Source organism: Cuculus canorus, chromosome 5 (assembly GCF_017976375.1).
Source record: "Cuculus canorus isolate bCucCan1 chromosome 5, bCucCan1.pri, whole genome shotgun sequence".
Classification (NCBI taxonomy): domain Eukaryota; kingdom Metazoa; phylum Chordata; class Aves; order Cuculiformes; family Cuculidae; genus Cuculus; species Cuculus canorus.
Window position 1 is genome coordinate 56,395,796 of NC_071405.1, and position 15,496 is coordinate 56,411,291.

A 15,496-nucleotide genomic window follows, 5' to 3' on the forward strand; every position below is an offset into this window, starting at 1 on the left:
ACCTCTGAAAGAAAAGAGCTGTGAGGAGGCTGCCATGCTACTCCCTCCGCTCAGAGTTAACACACACAGAAAGGTGCATCTCCTGGTACATCTTCACTAAAATGGCCTCTCACTCAAGGCTGGTTCACATTTTTGAGTTCAACCAGTTAATGTTTTTAAGTATTTCAAGCTATTTTTTCGTTTCTATGAAATTTCTGTTTCACCTTAATTCTCATTCATACCTATTTCTCTTTATAACTCTGTCAAGCCATAATAAAAATGACTGTGCTTCTTCCTTTGGGGCCTTTCACATAAGACATACACTAATGTGATGTGCTTGGGTTTTGTTCACTGTGGAATCACAGAAACTAGCTTTGACAGGTTATCTTGTATGTCCAAAGTATTGCACAATAATTAACTGATGACTTTTACATAAGATCTGCCATCCTGCATCAGACCCCTGATCTGTCTAATGCAGTATCCTATTGCCAGTATTAGCCAACAGCTGATGCTTCAGAGGAAGTCAACACCACCAACTGTTTCCAAAACACGTACTTCCCTTTTCACAGCCCCATGCCCATGACCTACTGGTTCTAATTTTTCTTCGCAGGCTCCAGGTTCTGAATATTTTCCCTTTATTACATGTGTCAATAGAAGAAGATCAGGAGCTGCCACCACCAGAGCACCTCTCCCCCAGGTGAAAAACTTACAGTCACAACCCAGGTATTTTCGCACAGTTTTTCTGATGTTCGAAGGCTTTCAGGTTTCTTAAATGGAAATTAAAAGAAATAAATCGTTGCAACATTAATTTTGGATAGCACAAATTTTAAAGCATGGAAGCTGCCAAACTTCACCAGAAGGTTAAAGCACGCTTATTTTGTGCAGCCCCATCCGATCAAACAATTAATTTCTCATGCATTGGTTGTATATGTTGCTGTTATTCTGCAGAAACAGCATGACTATCACACAAGTCTTAGCCCTTCAATGCACTTCTTCCTGGCAGAGACGCCAACAGGCATTTGAGTGGGCTGTGACCCACTGGCAGGGGGCCAGGGGAAGAGGGTGGCCTGTACATAGGGGCAGTGGGGCACCCCACACCATGTTTCACCCTAGACCCCATGGCAAACTCACAGCAGTGGGATGATGTGGGAGGCTGGGTTGCTTATGCCCTGTGGAAAAGACCTGTTTTACAGCAATGCAAAGCATCTCTCCTCATGCAGCGAATGCACACTATTCTGCATGCCTTGGTAGTCCCCACCCCCAGGGACAGTTGCTGCCCTCCAGATTCAGACCTGCCACTGGATTATTCCGATAAAAGAAACATCTTTTTAATCCCAGTCATGAAATTCTTACCCTCCTCTTCAACCTGCTGAAAGCCCTTCACATTCTCATGATAACAAATGGTACCTTTCACCCTCAAGCACACACCTGCCCATCACTTCCATCCCATGATGAACTTCACAGGTTATCAATATCTGTCCAGGCGTCACATATCTAACATGACCCCAATTTCAAGTTAATTTCCTTTCTGAGAGAGAAGCCACAGATAAAATACAATTGCTGATGGTAGTGCTCAGATGGAAAAGGTCTCCTGACAGTCTAAGTACTATCAGAGGAGGAACAATAACTTAAGAAATAACATTACCTCAAGCTGTTATGCAACCCATCTTTGCCCATGAGCCCTGGTAACGTTACCTTTCTGTGTGGCATCTTCCTCTCCAGTTCTACATACTCCTCCAGAGAAGGAGGAAGTGCTGTACCTGCTCCATGCCATTTCCTCTCTCCTCAGCAGAGTGGCCAAGCCAGCAAGACCAAAGCCTGAGGCAGTTTCACTCCAAGAACAAGCGACCACAGGGACCCTTCAGCACCCAGCTCAGTCACCAAAGACTTTTTGGCTTCAAAGGGTTCCCTCACAAAACTTTTCTGCCTAGTGAGACACCTCTGAAACTCTTAGTAGTAAGATAGAGGAGAACTACTCAACTTTGGCTGCTTCCATCCATCCCCCATGTCCAGATTCTAGGGAGAGAGCAGGTAGCTGGCATCACACCAGAGATGCCTTTTGATCCTCAGAGTTGACCAGGTGTGATTCTAGCAAGTGACATCTGCTTGGGTGTACATGACAGCTACGCGTGCTGTTGCTTCTTTGCCTTCTTGGTGATAACACCTATGTGACCTCTTCAGTGGCAACTTGTTTGAAATGAGATTTGTGCAGCAGTAAATCAGTTTTTAAGTGCTTCTGAAATCTCCACAGCCCATTAGCCTCTTGTACAGTGTACCTCTCATGTTTTGCTTTGTTTTCTCCCTTCGGCACACATCTCCTGTTCTGCCAGCCCCCTGTTACACTCCCAGGTTCACTGGAACCCACACACATTTTTAGTGTTTAGCAGGCCATTACTCACTTATTAGTATTCAGAGTAGATGTAAACAGAGAAACTCATTTCCAAAAGACTACTGAAGCAACATTAGAAAAACAACAGTAAAACAGAAATCTGGGCACACAATGCGCCCTCCCACCTTGCTGGAGCACTCCAGAAGCAGAGTGGATGATGCTGAGCCCTTCATTTCTAAATCCCTGTAGCCTTCTATGTGCAGTTCATAGCCTGCCGATGAAGGACAGGTGAGGCTAAACCAGACTACGAGCATCATCCCTGCCATAGCACTTCCCTTCCTGGAGTACCGCCAACATTGACTGTGCTGAGATAATTTCCCTTTCTGTGACTTGAAGTGCAGCGCACAGTTGTGGAGCAGCCACTGGGGCTGTCACGCCATTGTGGGAGACAGAAGACCCAGCTTACAGCCTGGAGCTGATAGAGATTTGGGACTTGAAGTTGTACATCATTTGTTTTGTACATATAGGTCTGTACCAAAGGAGCTCAGGAAAAAAAAAAAAAAAAATCTCCTGGAAACTACCCAGAGCTTTTCTCTCTGAGGAAAACAAACGAGGCTTTAATTAATTTTCTTTCAAATACAGCAAATTGACTTCTGCTCCAGTTGTGCTAGATTCAAGCCACACAGCACAATGGTATTAATTCCACTTCACTTAAGGGCTAAATGTTCAGAGCCAGGAAAAGGGAGTTTCCTGTAGGTCTTGCCCATGTTGAAGTCAACAACTAAACTATGCCATTTTTCACAGGAGCGGCTTCTTCAAAACCTCCATTTCCGAGGTTGACTGTGGCACGCCTCTGGGTTGGCATAGCGAAATGCAGGATACATTGAAGGCACTAGCTGACCAAGTTGACTGGTCCCTTGTGTATTTTTAAAGATCTGCACATCCTACCTCAATTTTCATTTTACAGGCTCAAATATCAAAGCTCTATTAGTGTTCTGTCATGAGGCTAGTTTACTGGTTTGCTGGTCATCCTAACTAGCCCTATTGTCTCAAACTTCATTTAATCTTAACACTGGAGTTCTGCGTGCAGGATTTCCTAACACTGGAATAACACACAGCATTCAAGATAGGGTCTCCTCCATGCCTAGCAAACCAATGGTGTACTTACTCCCTCATCTCTACTAGAAACACTTTGCCCAATAAACCAGAAGATCACGTTGGCCCTCTTGGCATTTGCTTCTTCTAGATAACTCAGAGTGACCCTGCAATTGGCACCTACCCCTTGTCCAGGAGAGGTGCACCCAGATCCCAGCAGAATGAACTGCCTGAGTACAGCAGTACTGTAGAGCAGTCATCCCACACACATATCTCATCGTGGTCTTCTGCAGTGCCATGGACCTGTACCAGCCTGTCCACCATCATCTCATGAGTCCCATCCCTATGCTGTGCTAAAAACCCAGGAAAAAAAAGGTACAAGAAAATCCAAATTACTCAGTCCAGTGAAACTGTTGGTGTAAGCAAAGAAGCTGCAGAATATGACTTATGTACACATATATATGAAACGCCAATTCCACAAAATTGTTCTGGGAAAATATCCATCCTACCCCCTTAGTATCTGCTCAATGATACAGTAGCTCTATCATTGCCTCTGTGCTACCATAAAGAGGTTCAGGGAACCCCATTTTTCTTGTTGGAAGGATTCTGTTTCAAAGAGGCTGAAGGACAAGATCTCCTTCACTGTAAAATCCTGTGATTAATTTAAATTGCCTTCCAACCATCTTGAGATCTTCCTGCTGCCAAATTTAGCTAATGTATTTAATATATAGCTTCATTACTACATTGCCCATACACCACTTAGGGAAGCTGCCATTATTCCTCTTCACAGATGGAAAAAGGAGGCCTAAATCTCCAAATATACCATGTCATAACATTCATTTAGGTAAAAAAGTGACAAAGACAAGAACTGAACCTGTTCCAGTCTAACACTCATTGTCCTCAACCATTCTGTCTTTCCAACGAGGATTTCATGTTCCATGTTCTCCCATAAAAAGCAGTCCGATTTGTTCTTGGGTTCTCCTCTCATTGTCATATTGAGGAAGTTAGGCATCTCTTGACTTCTTCTTCAAAATGAAGGGTAGCTGTAAAAATGTTTTTATTACGCACTAGGTTTTTCTTACGGGACATTTGTTAACTTTTTGGATTCCCATGCACTCTTTCCATGTGATGCTGCATTGTTTGGCTACACACAGTGACTCTGTACACTTCAAGGAAAGCAGTAAGTATTTATTTTCTTTCCTTTCTACAAAATCTCACCCCTTTTCAAGTTGCAAAGCTGCATATTGAAACTGCTGACTTCCATATCTACTGAGGCAACATCTGGCATAAAAACTGATTGCAAATATGATCAGAGTTAGGAAGATTTCCTTGCAGCAGTCTTCCAGCTGGCTTTATTCCCAGATACCAGTCCAACATTAAAGAAAAATCTATTTGGCACTGTCTCTAGCTGCAGTCTCTCATTCTTCAGGTAAAATTGTTCCCCTTCCTGGGGAGGTTTTGATGACATGGGCTTCAGATGACAGGATCTGAACTGCACTGGAACTGGTATGGCCTCCAGGGTTCAGCACGGATGCTCTTTGATGCCTAAGGAACTAGGAATCCCCAGCTTTTTCTGTAGATGAATAATAGAGTTTATCCCCTTCAAAGCCTAAACATACATATATAGATATAATTTTGAGGAATTTAAATGTAATCCTATCATTGTAAGTAGTAGGCTTCAGCTGTCGACATTAGCCTGTAATCAAAGAGAATTATTCATCAGGGGGTTTGGCTGTAGTTAAGGCAGACTCAGTAGCTCAGGTTATAGTTAACAGTGTTAAAACAGCAGAGGTAACTCAGCCCTGGGCGACTGTGTCGCTGACCTCGCGGTTGCATGATGCGATTCTGCCTGTGTGTGAACACTGCCTCCATGAGCGTGATATTTGTCTTTCAGTTCTCCTGAATTTAGGAGGCAGGCATTATGGGCTTAATGTTTCTCTGCCTTTCTCCTCAGGCCGTAATACGCATCAATGCAGGCTGAGTGCAAAGACCCCGTATACCTCTTTCACACTCCATATGCACGCGTGTATGGCAAACAAAGTGAGGAAGGGTCCAGTTTCCAACTCCTGACCCCTCTCTCATGCTCTCTAGTGCACTTAACTCCCAGATGAGAGCAGAAGTAAACAGCAAATCTCTCCCTTCTGCCTGCAAGCTCCTTGTCACAGAACCACTAGGCAAGACCAAGTACAACCTAGGAATGTAAAGTAGCTCAAATTCAGAATGGAGTATTAAATACTATACCATGGAAAACTATGTTTTGGTGCAGCTTCTGATAGATGAAGGAGGAGTGATGTGAGATTTCTGCAGTTCTCCTAAAAATACCTAACTGATAAAATCCATGTCATGGTCAAAGTAGAAATCATACAAGAAGAGAAAGAATCTCTTACTGTTCAGCTAATAAACATCTCAGATTAGTTGAAAATAAAATAATTTAAAATATGCACTCTTAATATAACAGTTTATTCTGTTTGATTACACTTTGCATTTCAGTCCCCCTGAAGAGTATCACCAGCAATGTTGTATTTCCCACTGTTCTCCAATAGCTTCACGTTGTGATTTCTGGGCTGTGCTAGAATAGGACAGATTGGAAAGTGAAGCAGCATGCAAGACTGATCATTTGCTCTAAACCAACAGTTTTCAAGTAAATGAATGAAACATAATTGCTTTTCAGCTTCAGCTTTAAAACACAACCAGAGTTAGCATGTAATCTTCCTATTGAGTTTACACTCAATGGCACTTGCTTATTAGAGATGATCCTGGGTCACTGCACTATTTGTATACGGACAGTAGCTCATGCAGATGTAGTTTGTAGTCCTGCACAGATCACTCCAACGGTGTACTCTGATGTCTCATATAACAAAGACTTCCTCATACTAATTTCCAAGTGATTCGTGTATTTGTTTACCTCATCTTAAGTTTGCTCTGTAACCCTGGGACCATAACTGTCCTCCATGATTCACCACGTGCAAGGGCTCCATAACACACTCACAACCCACGAGCTCTCCATAAGAAGCCACACCTGATCGGGAAAATTGAGCATATGAGGTTCAGCAGCTGCATCTTAGCTTTTATTTTGGCCAAAATAAGCCAGTATTCTAGTTTCTCAAAAATAACCAATGACAACAGAATACGAGTATCCCCAAATCAACTAAAATCTACTCTCACATCTACACTTGTTTCCATGGAACTATTCAGTGACAAGTTTTTTCCTTCATTTTCAAAATTTTCTCTGCCAGCCTACCATATTTTTTCAGACAGCCCTGGTAACTGCATAGTTTTAACCCAAATATAAAGACTACTGCAGATGTGCCAGACTTGCACAAAGCCAAGTGAAGAGCGGTTCAGCAAGACCCTAAGAAAGCATCCGTGCAGCAACACAGCTACCAGCCCTTAATACAGAGAGTGCCAACTGTCTGGAGATCCTTTCAGCTAGGGACTGATGAAACCTCTTCATTACTGAGGACCAAGTGGTTCTGGTGAGACACCAAACAGCACACACCATTAGTGTCAAGAGGCATGATGAACACTAACAACTCACCATCAGCACAGTTCACATGCTGGCCTCCAGCTTTAAATTAGAGTGAAGAATGTAGTATTTGTAGTGCAAGTCTGTCCCCAGTGGCTGCCAAACATTTTGCTTCTGGCAGTAGCCCTCTGCGTTGTCCCTCGCCATATGTCGCCATCTCTAGCTACCTCCTCACTCCTCGTCTCTTCTCTGCTTCCAGACCCCGCACATCTGCCACAGCCAGAATCTCCATTTCCCCAGAGACTCATGAAGTGGCTGAAGCCTAGCCACAAATGACAAGATTAAGCAGAGCCTCCAGGCTGTGAGTAGTGGGGATGGTGCCTTGGCTTTGGGCAGCTACTTTGAAGTCACTCAGAGTGCTGTGCAGTCGCTGGAAAAGCCTGGCAGAACAGCCCCTGCAACCCAGAGGAGGAGGGAAGCTTTGCCTTCATCTCCTGGGCAGACAATTTGTGGCAGCAGAAGGAAGAAAACAAACACCCATACTGCTGCCTGTGGAGGATGGAAAAGGCAGGCCATCCCAGGGCTGCGGGCAAAGCAGTAGCAGGGAATGACAAAAGGCAAAAGGCAAAGCATGGGACTGGATAAAAGGAGCCAAGACTGAAATGTCCCACAGGAGGACTTTAGCTTTTGTCAGGTTGCTACACTGACATTGTGGCATTGATGCTGTGAAAAGCCAAACTCAATAATCAATGCCAATTTGATTATTAGGCAGGTATTCCTTTAATAAACAGTGCCAGGGTATACATGGGGTAATCTACCTAACGTGTCCAACTATTGAGACTGGTGATGTGACTTTTACACTGGTTAAACATATATATTCATATAGATTCTGGGAAATACTGGTTAAGCAGTTACGTGTTACATGTCCATTGTTTTTCCGGGAACTTATTAGCACACCCACTATTGTAGGCACATCACAGTTTCTTTGTGTCTCCATAAGCGCCTGATGGTCTTTATCTTATCTCCTTCCTCATTGTGTCTTCTTGGTGAGATTCCTTCCTTCAGCATGCTGGGTTTCAGTCCTTGGCTACCAGGCAAGCCCAGCATGTAAAGTCTCTTGAGACTTCATGTTCAGCATTAGCTCAGGGTGGGCTGTAAAATCACTTGGGTGGAGGGACTGCAGGACTGTGAAACAAAGGATTATGGCACGTGGCAAAGGGCTGTTCACAGAGAAGTGACCAAGGGTATCATGCGGATAGTAATCAGTAAACCTTAAACTCAGTGCCTCACTAAACTTTTAAACTAGTTCTCAAACTATCCAGCTGACAGCAGAAAGGTGTGCTGCAAAGGTTCTGGTATGTCTGGGAGGGGTGCAGGAGCTGCCTCTCGGCAGGGAAGGAACATGCTCAGGGAGGTGTTGAGTGCCTGTGCTCCAACAGCAGCTAGAAAGCGAAAAACCCTGAGCCTGGGAGATACCAGCAGCCCATAGCCTAAAATCTATGGGGCTGTACTCTCCCCTCCCCAGGGCTGTCTCCTTCCCCCATTCCCAGTGCTCAGGAAAGAACAGGAATATTCTGGTGCAAAACCAGGAAGAGTCTAAACAGGACAGAGTAGGCTGAGAGCTGGAGAAGCTATGCAATAGCTAGGTCAGGGTCCTCCCAACAACAGTGTAAACACAGCCTGAGAAAGAAAGAGTAGAAATTGCAAATTAGACAGAGACAGGATTCAACCTGTAAAACCAAAGTTATTTAGCAAGGAGGAAATAATTCACCAACTAACACTCACCATGGCAGAGGTGGGAACAGTTCTGGAAAGTCAAACTGTGTTGAGCAAACCTTAGAAGAGCTGACAAATTAGAGAAGGGGATTTTAGGAGATGCAAGAGAGGAGGAAGGAGGTAAGTGCTGGGCAGGAGCCCATTGCGCTGTTCAGGTCAGCAGCTACTGGGAGAGCCTGACACACTGGGAGGAGACCAGAAGAAAGGCGATAGCTTGTTGTGCAACTACAGGGAATTAATTTGCAAAGACATTATGTTTTCCTTGGCTCTGAGGGGATATGGAAACAGTTTACAAACATTTATAAAGCATAAAGCCAGGCTGGAGGGACGGCAAATTACTCAATAGAGAAGAAAAGAAAAAGAGGAAAAACTGAAGCTGAAATTAATAACATTTTACCCATGAGTTCTAGTAGGTTGTGAAATGGCTCTCAGCAAAAAACATGGGTAAGGCCAGTTTTGAAATTCTATAGGAATAGAGTAATTAATACATGTGCAATGAAGAGCATACAGAAGAATTAGTTGAAGTGATACAAGTATTTCCACTCTCACAATCTGTGGTCTAAATTTTCCACTGCCCTGCATCTCTTGCTATCATTAACAGTAATGCAAATAAGGAAAATGTTTATTAAAGCGGGAACGTAACCTTATAATACTGCTCTGCCAGAGTGCATATATTTCTAGACATTTCTAACCAACAGAGAATTAGGTTTTATAATTATATGAGGGAAGACGACTCACTAGCAGCGGTTCTCCTCAGGTCCTCCAGAAAACTCCTCCTGCCCATCCCAAATGTCTTTTAATCTTTATGAGGTAGGGGTATGAGTCCAAGTTTGGATAGTGTGAGTTAATGTCCCCTAAAGTCATATCCAGCTGCTTCTAAAATCTGCTGAGAAAACCCCTTCTGATTGCATTTCGGGGAGCACTTATGGGAATCTTAAAGATCCACAGGGAAACCTGAAAGGTCAAGGCCCAAATACAGCCTCTCTGGAGGCTGAAGAAGCAACCTGCCAAAAGCCCCGAGCAGCCCACACCTTACCTGGCATATACACTTACCAGATTAATATTTTCCACGAGGAGGGAGCACAGCTATGGATTGACAGCTCCGGTGCGGCAGCTAGTATTAATGGTTAGCCCCAACAGCCAGTGAGCTGGGCTCTTCAGGGAGCAGAGAGCTGAGGATTTTTTCATATACCTAATTACCATGCTTTATAACCATCCCCTGCAGACTATGACGATGATGAATGAATGAGATCAGATTAGTCAATACGATTTATTGGTGGAGTTTGCCCACTCGCTGTGGATGCATCATTACTGTGTGCATTCATCAGCAGAGGGATGAGCACGATTCAAAATCTTTGCTTGTACAATTTGAAACCACAACCAACCTGCAGCTCTTCAGCTTTCTCCCAAGGATTCTCTAGGCCTTTCTTGGGTCTTTCTGTGCATCCTGGAAGTCCTTTAGCAAGCACATTGTCCTTCTTTATCAAAGCAAAGAAGATTTAAGCTGGGCCTGTAGAAGTTAAATGAGAAACTGCTGAAAAGCACTGAAGCTGTTGCACAGAGGCTAATGGCGTGTTTGCTACTACTGTCCTCTGCCTGTCAAAATCAGAGTTGCTCCACTAAGGGGCACAGACGTTCTGCAGCTCCACAGCCAGCAACAATCCTCCTTTTGCTGAATGGTGTTTGCAGAATAGGGCACTCCTACACCCCGCTGTGCCTATTGAGCCCACGATTCCTGTAGAAACTGGAGATCTATCAAAATAACTGCAACTAGCATGTTCAAAGAGGGTACCTGCAAAAGTGTACTCTATTGCCTAGAACATCACTGCTCTCCCCTTGTCATTCCTGACACATCCCTGGAGCAAGTGGTAGCTTACATTAGCACTAAAGGGAATAGGGTTTCACAGCTGGAAACTGCTTTGAACTGAAATTTGAGAGCTGTGCATGAATTCCCTAGGTGGCCCAAGGCGGGCACCTTCAGCTCCCTGTGTCTCAGTTTGCCATCTGTAAAACTGGGTTAGCACCTCCTCCTCCCTCTTACACCCCTCTTATCTTTGCTTATATTAACTCTAAATATGGATGGGCTTGCTTGCGTTCAGGCGTGGTGTAAAATAGGGGGCATGAAGTGCTGCTCCCATTGGGAAGGTCCACAGGGAAGGACGTGCACACGGAGGGGCAGGTGCACCAGAGGATGCAGGGATGCGCACACAGGGATGGAGGGATGCACACACACAGATGGAGAGATGTGCGCACCGCGATGGAGAGATACACACACAGGGATGGAGGGATGTGCACAGACAGAGGGATGCGTGCACAGAGATGGAGGGATGTGCACACAGGGATGGAGGGATGAGCACACAGAGGTGGAGGGATGAGCACACAAGGACAGATGGTTGAGCACACAGGGACGGAGGGGTGCACACACAGGGATGGAGGGATGCACACACAGGGATGGAGGGATGCACACACAGGGATGCGCGCACAGGAATAGAGGAGCCTGCAGGGCCGGGCGTTTCCCACCCCCTGCCCAGCCCCGCCGCCGCAGCCCGGCCCCTCGCGGGGGGTGCGGGGGGCGGGACGCCCTCCCGGCGCGGCGCTGCCCGGGGCTGCGGGGCGGGTCTCCCCGCGCCCGCCCCCGCGCGGGGCTGCAGCGGGCAGCGCGGGGCGCCGCAGCCTGCGGGCGGCCACCGCCGCCCCGGAGCCGGGGGCGCCGCGCGGGGCCATGGAGGAGCCGCCGCCCGCCTGATCCCCGAGGCACCGAGACAAAGCGCCCGCCCGGTGAGTGCCGCGGGGGGCCTCGGCCCGAGGGGGAGGTCCCGGTCCCAGCTCTGCCCGTGCATCCCCATCCTCATTCGCATCCCAGGCGCTCCCGTTCGCAGCTCGACCCCGCTGCACCGCTAAGCCCGGGCACCGCAGGCAACCTCGTTCGTAGCCCGTAATCCCCCCGCCCCAGGCAGACACCGTGCCTCCCGGCACCCCATCCACTGCCAAACACGCCTGCGCCCGCGGCCCAAACACACTGCAGGGACCGAATGCGCCCGCATCATCCCAGACACCCCCGTCACCCCAAACGCCCCCCACGCACCTTACAGCCCCCTCATCCCTTACAGACACCCCCATCATCCCAAACACCCCCCACGCCCCTTATAGCCCCCTCATCCCTTACAGACACCCCCATCATCCCAAACACCCCCCACGCCCGAGCACCCGCCCTCCCACCGCCCCCACGGCCACCCAAACGCGCGACCCCGCCCCGTCTCCCCCAGCACCGAACACCGTTCCCCCGAGCACCCCCGGCTGCATCCCCGGCACGGACCCCGTGGCCCCGCTCACTGCTGTCTCCCTTGCAGGCTGAGCCATGGTGGAGCCGCCGGCCGAGCCTCCCCCGCCGCCCTGCCCGGCGCCCGGGGGGGGAGCGGCGGCGGCGGAGGGGGAGCCCGCGCGTCCCGGGGAGCAATCGCCGCTGCTGCACCTGGACCTGTACAACTTCGACTGCGCGGCAGCCGAGGGCAGCCGGTACGTGCTGACCAGCCCGCGATCGCTCGAAGCCTGCGCCCGCTGCGCCGTGCGCCCCGTGGAGCTGCTGCCGCGGGCGCTGGCCGAGCTGCTGCGCGAAGCCCCCGGGCGCTCCATGCGGGTGGCGGCCGGGCTCTACGAGGCCTACGAGCGGGAGAGGCGCCGCAAGCTGCAGCAGTGCCGGGAGGAAAGGGAGAGGATCATCCGTGAGGAGAAGAGAAGGATCCTGGCGCCGCTGGGCAGCCGCCCGCCCTCGCCCGCCGCCCGCGGGCAGCGGCCCCAGGGCGCGGGCAGAGCCAAGGGCAAGAGCCACTCGCTGGACTCGCTGCAGAAGCGCCGCGAGGGCAGCTGGGGCAAGACCTCCTCGGAATCGGGGGCTTCGTCCTCTTACAGTGGGGAGAGCCTGCGGGAGCGCGGGGGCAAAGCGGGCGGCCGAGGCCGTGGGGGAGTCCCCGCCGCCGCCAACGCGTCCCTGCTGGGGCGCAGCTTCAGCCTGGGCGACCTCAGCCACTCGCCGCAGACCGCCCAGAGAGTGGAGAGGATCGTCAGGGAGGTGAAGAGGAGGAAAGGGCTCTCGGAGGTGCCCGAGAGGGACAAGAAGATCGCGGCGCTGATGATCGCCAAGCACCAGGAGGCCAACCTGCTGCGGGAGCAGCGGCAGGCGGCCCACCTGCAGTGGGACAGCCAGCGGCGTCTAGCGGAGCAGCGAAAGGAGCGGGAGGAGAAGGAGAAGCAGAGGGCCCTCGTGCAGGGCCAGCGGATGTGGGAGAGCCAGGTGGAGAAGCGTCGCGGGAGGCTGAGCCAGGAGCAGGAGGAGGCCGCCCTGCTGAAGCAGAGGCAACGCCTGGTGTGCGAGGAGAGGTGGCGGGAGCAAGCGGAGAAGCAGGAGCGGCTGCGGAGGGAGAGGCTGGAGAGGGCCATCCAGGAGGACAAGCAGAAGAAGCTCCATCAAGAGCACAGCCTGAAGGTGAAGGAGGAGGGCAAGAGGGAGCTCCGGGAGCGAGAAGAGCAGCTCCTGCAAGAGAAGCTGTCCATGGCTGCACAGAAGAGGCTGAAGAAGGAGGTGCAGCTGCAGAAGGAGAAGAAGCTGCTCAACCAAGCCGAGAAGCTGAAACACGAGGCCTTGGTCAAGGAACTGGCCAAGCAAGAGGCAGAAGAGAAGGAGATGCTGAAGGCCTCCCTGGAGATGAGTTTGACCAAAGCCCAGGAGAACTACGAGCAGCTAATAGAGAAGAGGAACCAGGAGCTGAGAGAGAAGGCCAGGCGGGAGGACATGCAGATCCAGAGAGCCAAACTGGCAGCAGAGAAGAAGGAAAGAGAGCAGAAGGAGCACTTGGAGGCCCTGGCTAGAGAGACAGAGAGAAAGCTCCAGCATGCTGCCCAGGTGGCCGAAGAGGCTGTCCAAGAAAAAGCCCGCAAGGTGGTCTTGAGCCGTCTGGAGAAGGAGAAAGTGCAGAGGATGAACAAGCAAAAGGTAGAGCAGTACGAGGACTTACGGCGCAGGGAGATCCTCCTGTCTATAGAGAAAAAGCTGGAGAGGAGCGAGCAGATCTTCAAGGAGAAGAAGACTGTAATAGAAAATGCCAGGTCCGTCGCTCGGGCGTCCTTCCATGTCCGGGAAAAGGTACGGGAGGAGACAAATGTGCGCACTTTTGACAAGATGGTGTTGGAAGCAGAACTGCATGCCCACCTGAGTAAGAAATGAAAGGTCTTGTCATGGACGAGTGGGGATACATCACCGGTTGTCCATCATAATGCCTCAGAAAGCTCCTCCGCATTAACATTTAATATTTAAAAAAAAAGCAGTCAAAACCCACCCTAATTTCTTATTTTGGGGGAGCAGGTACCGCACAAAAATGTGGCAGCTATTTCACATACTTTTTAAAATATGTTTTTGTTCTGCGTGTGTTTTAAGGACTGACCTCAGTCATCTTTACAGAGGGGAAGTGAGTCTTTCTGTCCTCCACCCCACGAGCACACACATTTTATCCAAGAGGGCTGCAGAAGAAGTCTGCTTGAAGCCTGTGAGTTACTGATTGAGTGTCTACACCAGAGCTGACTACAGCTGCACTCTTTTCCATTGGAAATGCAAACAACAAAAGACTACTGAATACTAGAGCCCACTGAATAAGAACCAAAACCACCCCATTCTGGCTTGAGTGACAGGCAGTTTGGTTTAAGTTGCGGGGCTGCATATTCAAAGCCACTGCACTCCTGTGCCGAAGGTGAGGAGGGCTGGAGTGCAGAATGCCACCCAACCCTGGATGTTCCCTTGCCTGCTGCTCATACCAAGTGAAAGAAAGCACAGATTAAGACTTACGCTTAACACCGTGTAAGTAGACATTATGATCAGAGCTGGGCAGAAGCTGTTAGATGTGTTCACAAACACAATTACACTTTTGCTATTGGCAATTGTTGCTCCTGCCCGGTATTCTCACCTCTCCTTCCCCTTTCCAAGTTTCTCTTTATAAGTATTTGTACAATTTCTTCTTTTCTTTCAGAAGTAGGAGGAAGAGGAGAGAAGTTTTTGGGCAATCCACAAACTGATGGGCACTCCTACAACCCACTTGTTCATTAGGTTATAAAAGTAAATGAACCTGTGGAAGATGGCCTTTGTGGCAGATGTGCAGGTCCATTTGTAAATGGAAATCTGCAAACAGATTGCATAGAGAAATTGCCACCCTTTGGAATTCTCAAAACTTGAGGAAACCCTCAACAACCTTATCCAATTTGGCCTGCCTTGAGCAGGAGGTTGGATGAGGTGTCCTCCAGAGGTCCCCTCCAACCTAGTAATTCTGTGAGTTGCTTACAATGAGACGTTCACCCAGCTTTTATCATCGTCTACTGAGCAGGGCAACGTTTGTCTGTCCACTGGTGCTAACAGCTGTATTATATAGGGTACAAGAAAGAGTAAATGCACAAAATAAGGTAGATTACAGATTCTCGCAGATGAGGATCATGGCTTTTTTATACTATTTAGAGGGAACTGAGTCCTTCTGCCATTAACGCACTGGGGAAAAAGCCTACGAACTCCCCATGCACAGCATTCCAGTAAGACAGTATTCTGCTTCAGGTTTCCATGCTGACTATTTGCAGGGTTGCAGTTACAAGCACACATTCAAACCACGCACTTCCTGATGCTTTTTTCTAACTGCAAGCAGCGCCAACTTTCTGTTCCACCATCCGTGACAAGGTACTGGGTTGCTGTGGTGATGGTATCACACCTGGAACATGAGGAAGAAGCAGCAAGAACAGCCAGGATCATGTTTCCGTGCAGATGTCTCTGACATGCAGCGTAAGGGAAGATAAAACCAGAAGAAAGTTGATATATGGCA

At 48.7% G+C, this 15,496-nt stretch overlaps 1 protein-coding gene and 1 long non-coding RNA gene across 5 annotated transcripts; one reads left to right on the forward strand and one right to left on the reverse strand.

Annotated features, from left to right (window-relative positions):
• Positions 1–7,857: 7,857 nt before the first annotated feature.
• LOC128852353 (uncharacterized) lies at positions 7,858–12,062 on the reverse strand. Of its 3 annotated transcripts, none has more exons than XR_008450151.1 (3): positions 11,962–12,062; positions 10,031–10,155; positions 7,858–9,817 (listed from the first exon to the last, which is right to left on the reverse strand). It is a non-coding gene; the product is annotated as an uncharacterized LOC128852353 (long non-coding RNA). The 3 variants fall into 3 exon arrangements; XR_008450150.1 differs by having other exon boundaries at positions 7,858–8,549; positions 8,655–10,155; XR_008450149.1 differs by having other exon boundaries at positions 7,858–10,155.
• On the forward strand, positions 11,256–15,212 carry CCDC177 (coiled-coil domain containing 177). 2 transcript variants are annotated; one of them, XR_008450148.1, is made up of 3 exons: positions 11,256–11,423; positions 11,996–14,493; positions 14,663–15,212. XR_008450148.1 is itself a non-coding variant. In XM_054068592.1 (2 exons), the coding sequence occupies exon 2, from the start codon at positions 12,004–12,006 to the stop codon at positions 13,864–13,866; it is 1,863 nt and encodes a 620-aa protein (XP_053924567.1). In that variant the 5' UTR covers positions 11,256–11,423; positions 11,996–12,003; the 3' UTR covers positions 13,867–15,212. The 2 variants fall into 2 exon arrangements, 1 of the variants encoding a protein (XP_053924567.1); XM_054068592.1 differs by having other exon boundaries at positions 11,996–15,212.
• Positions 15,213–15,496: the final 284 nt, after the last annotated feature.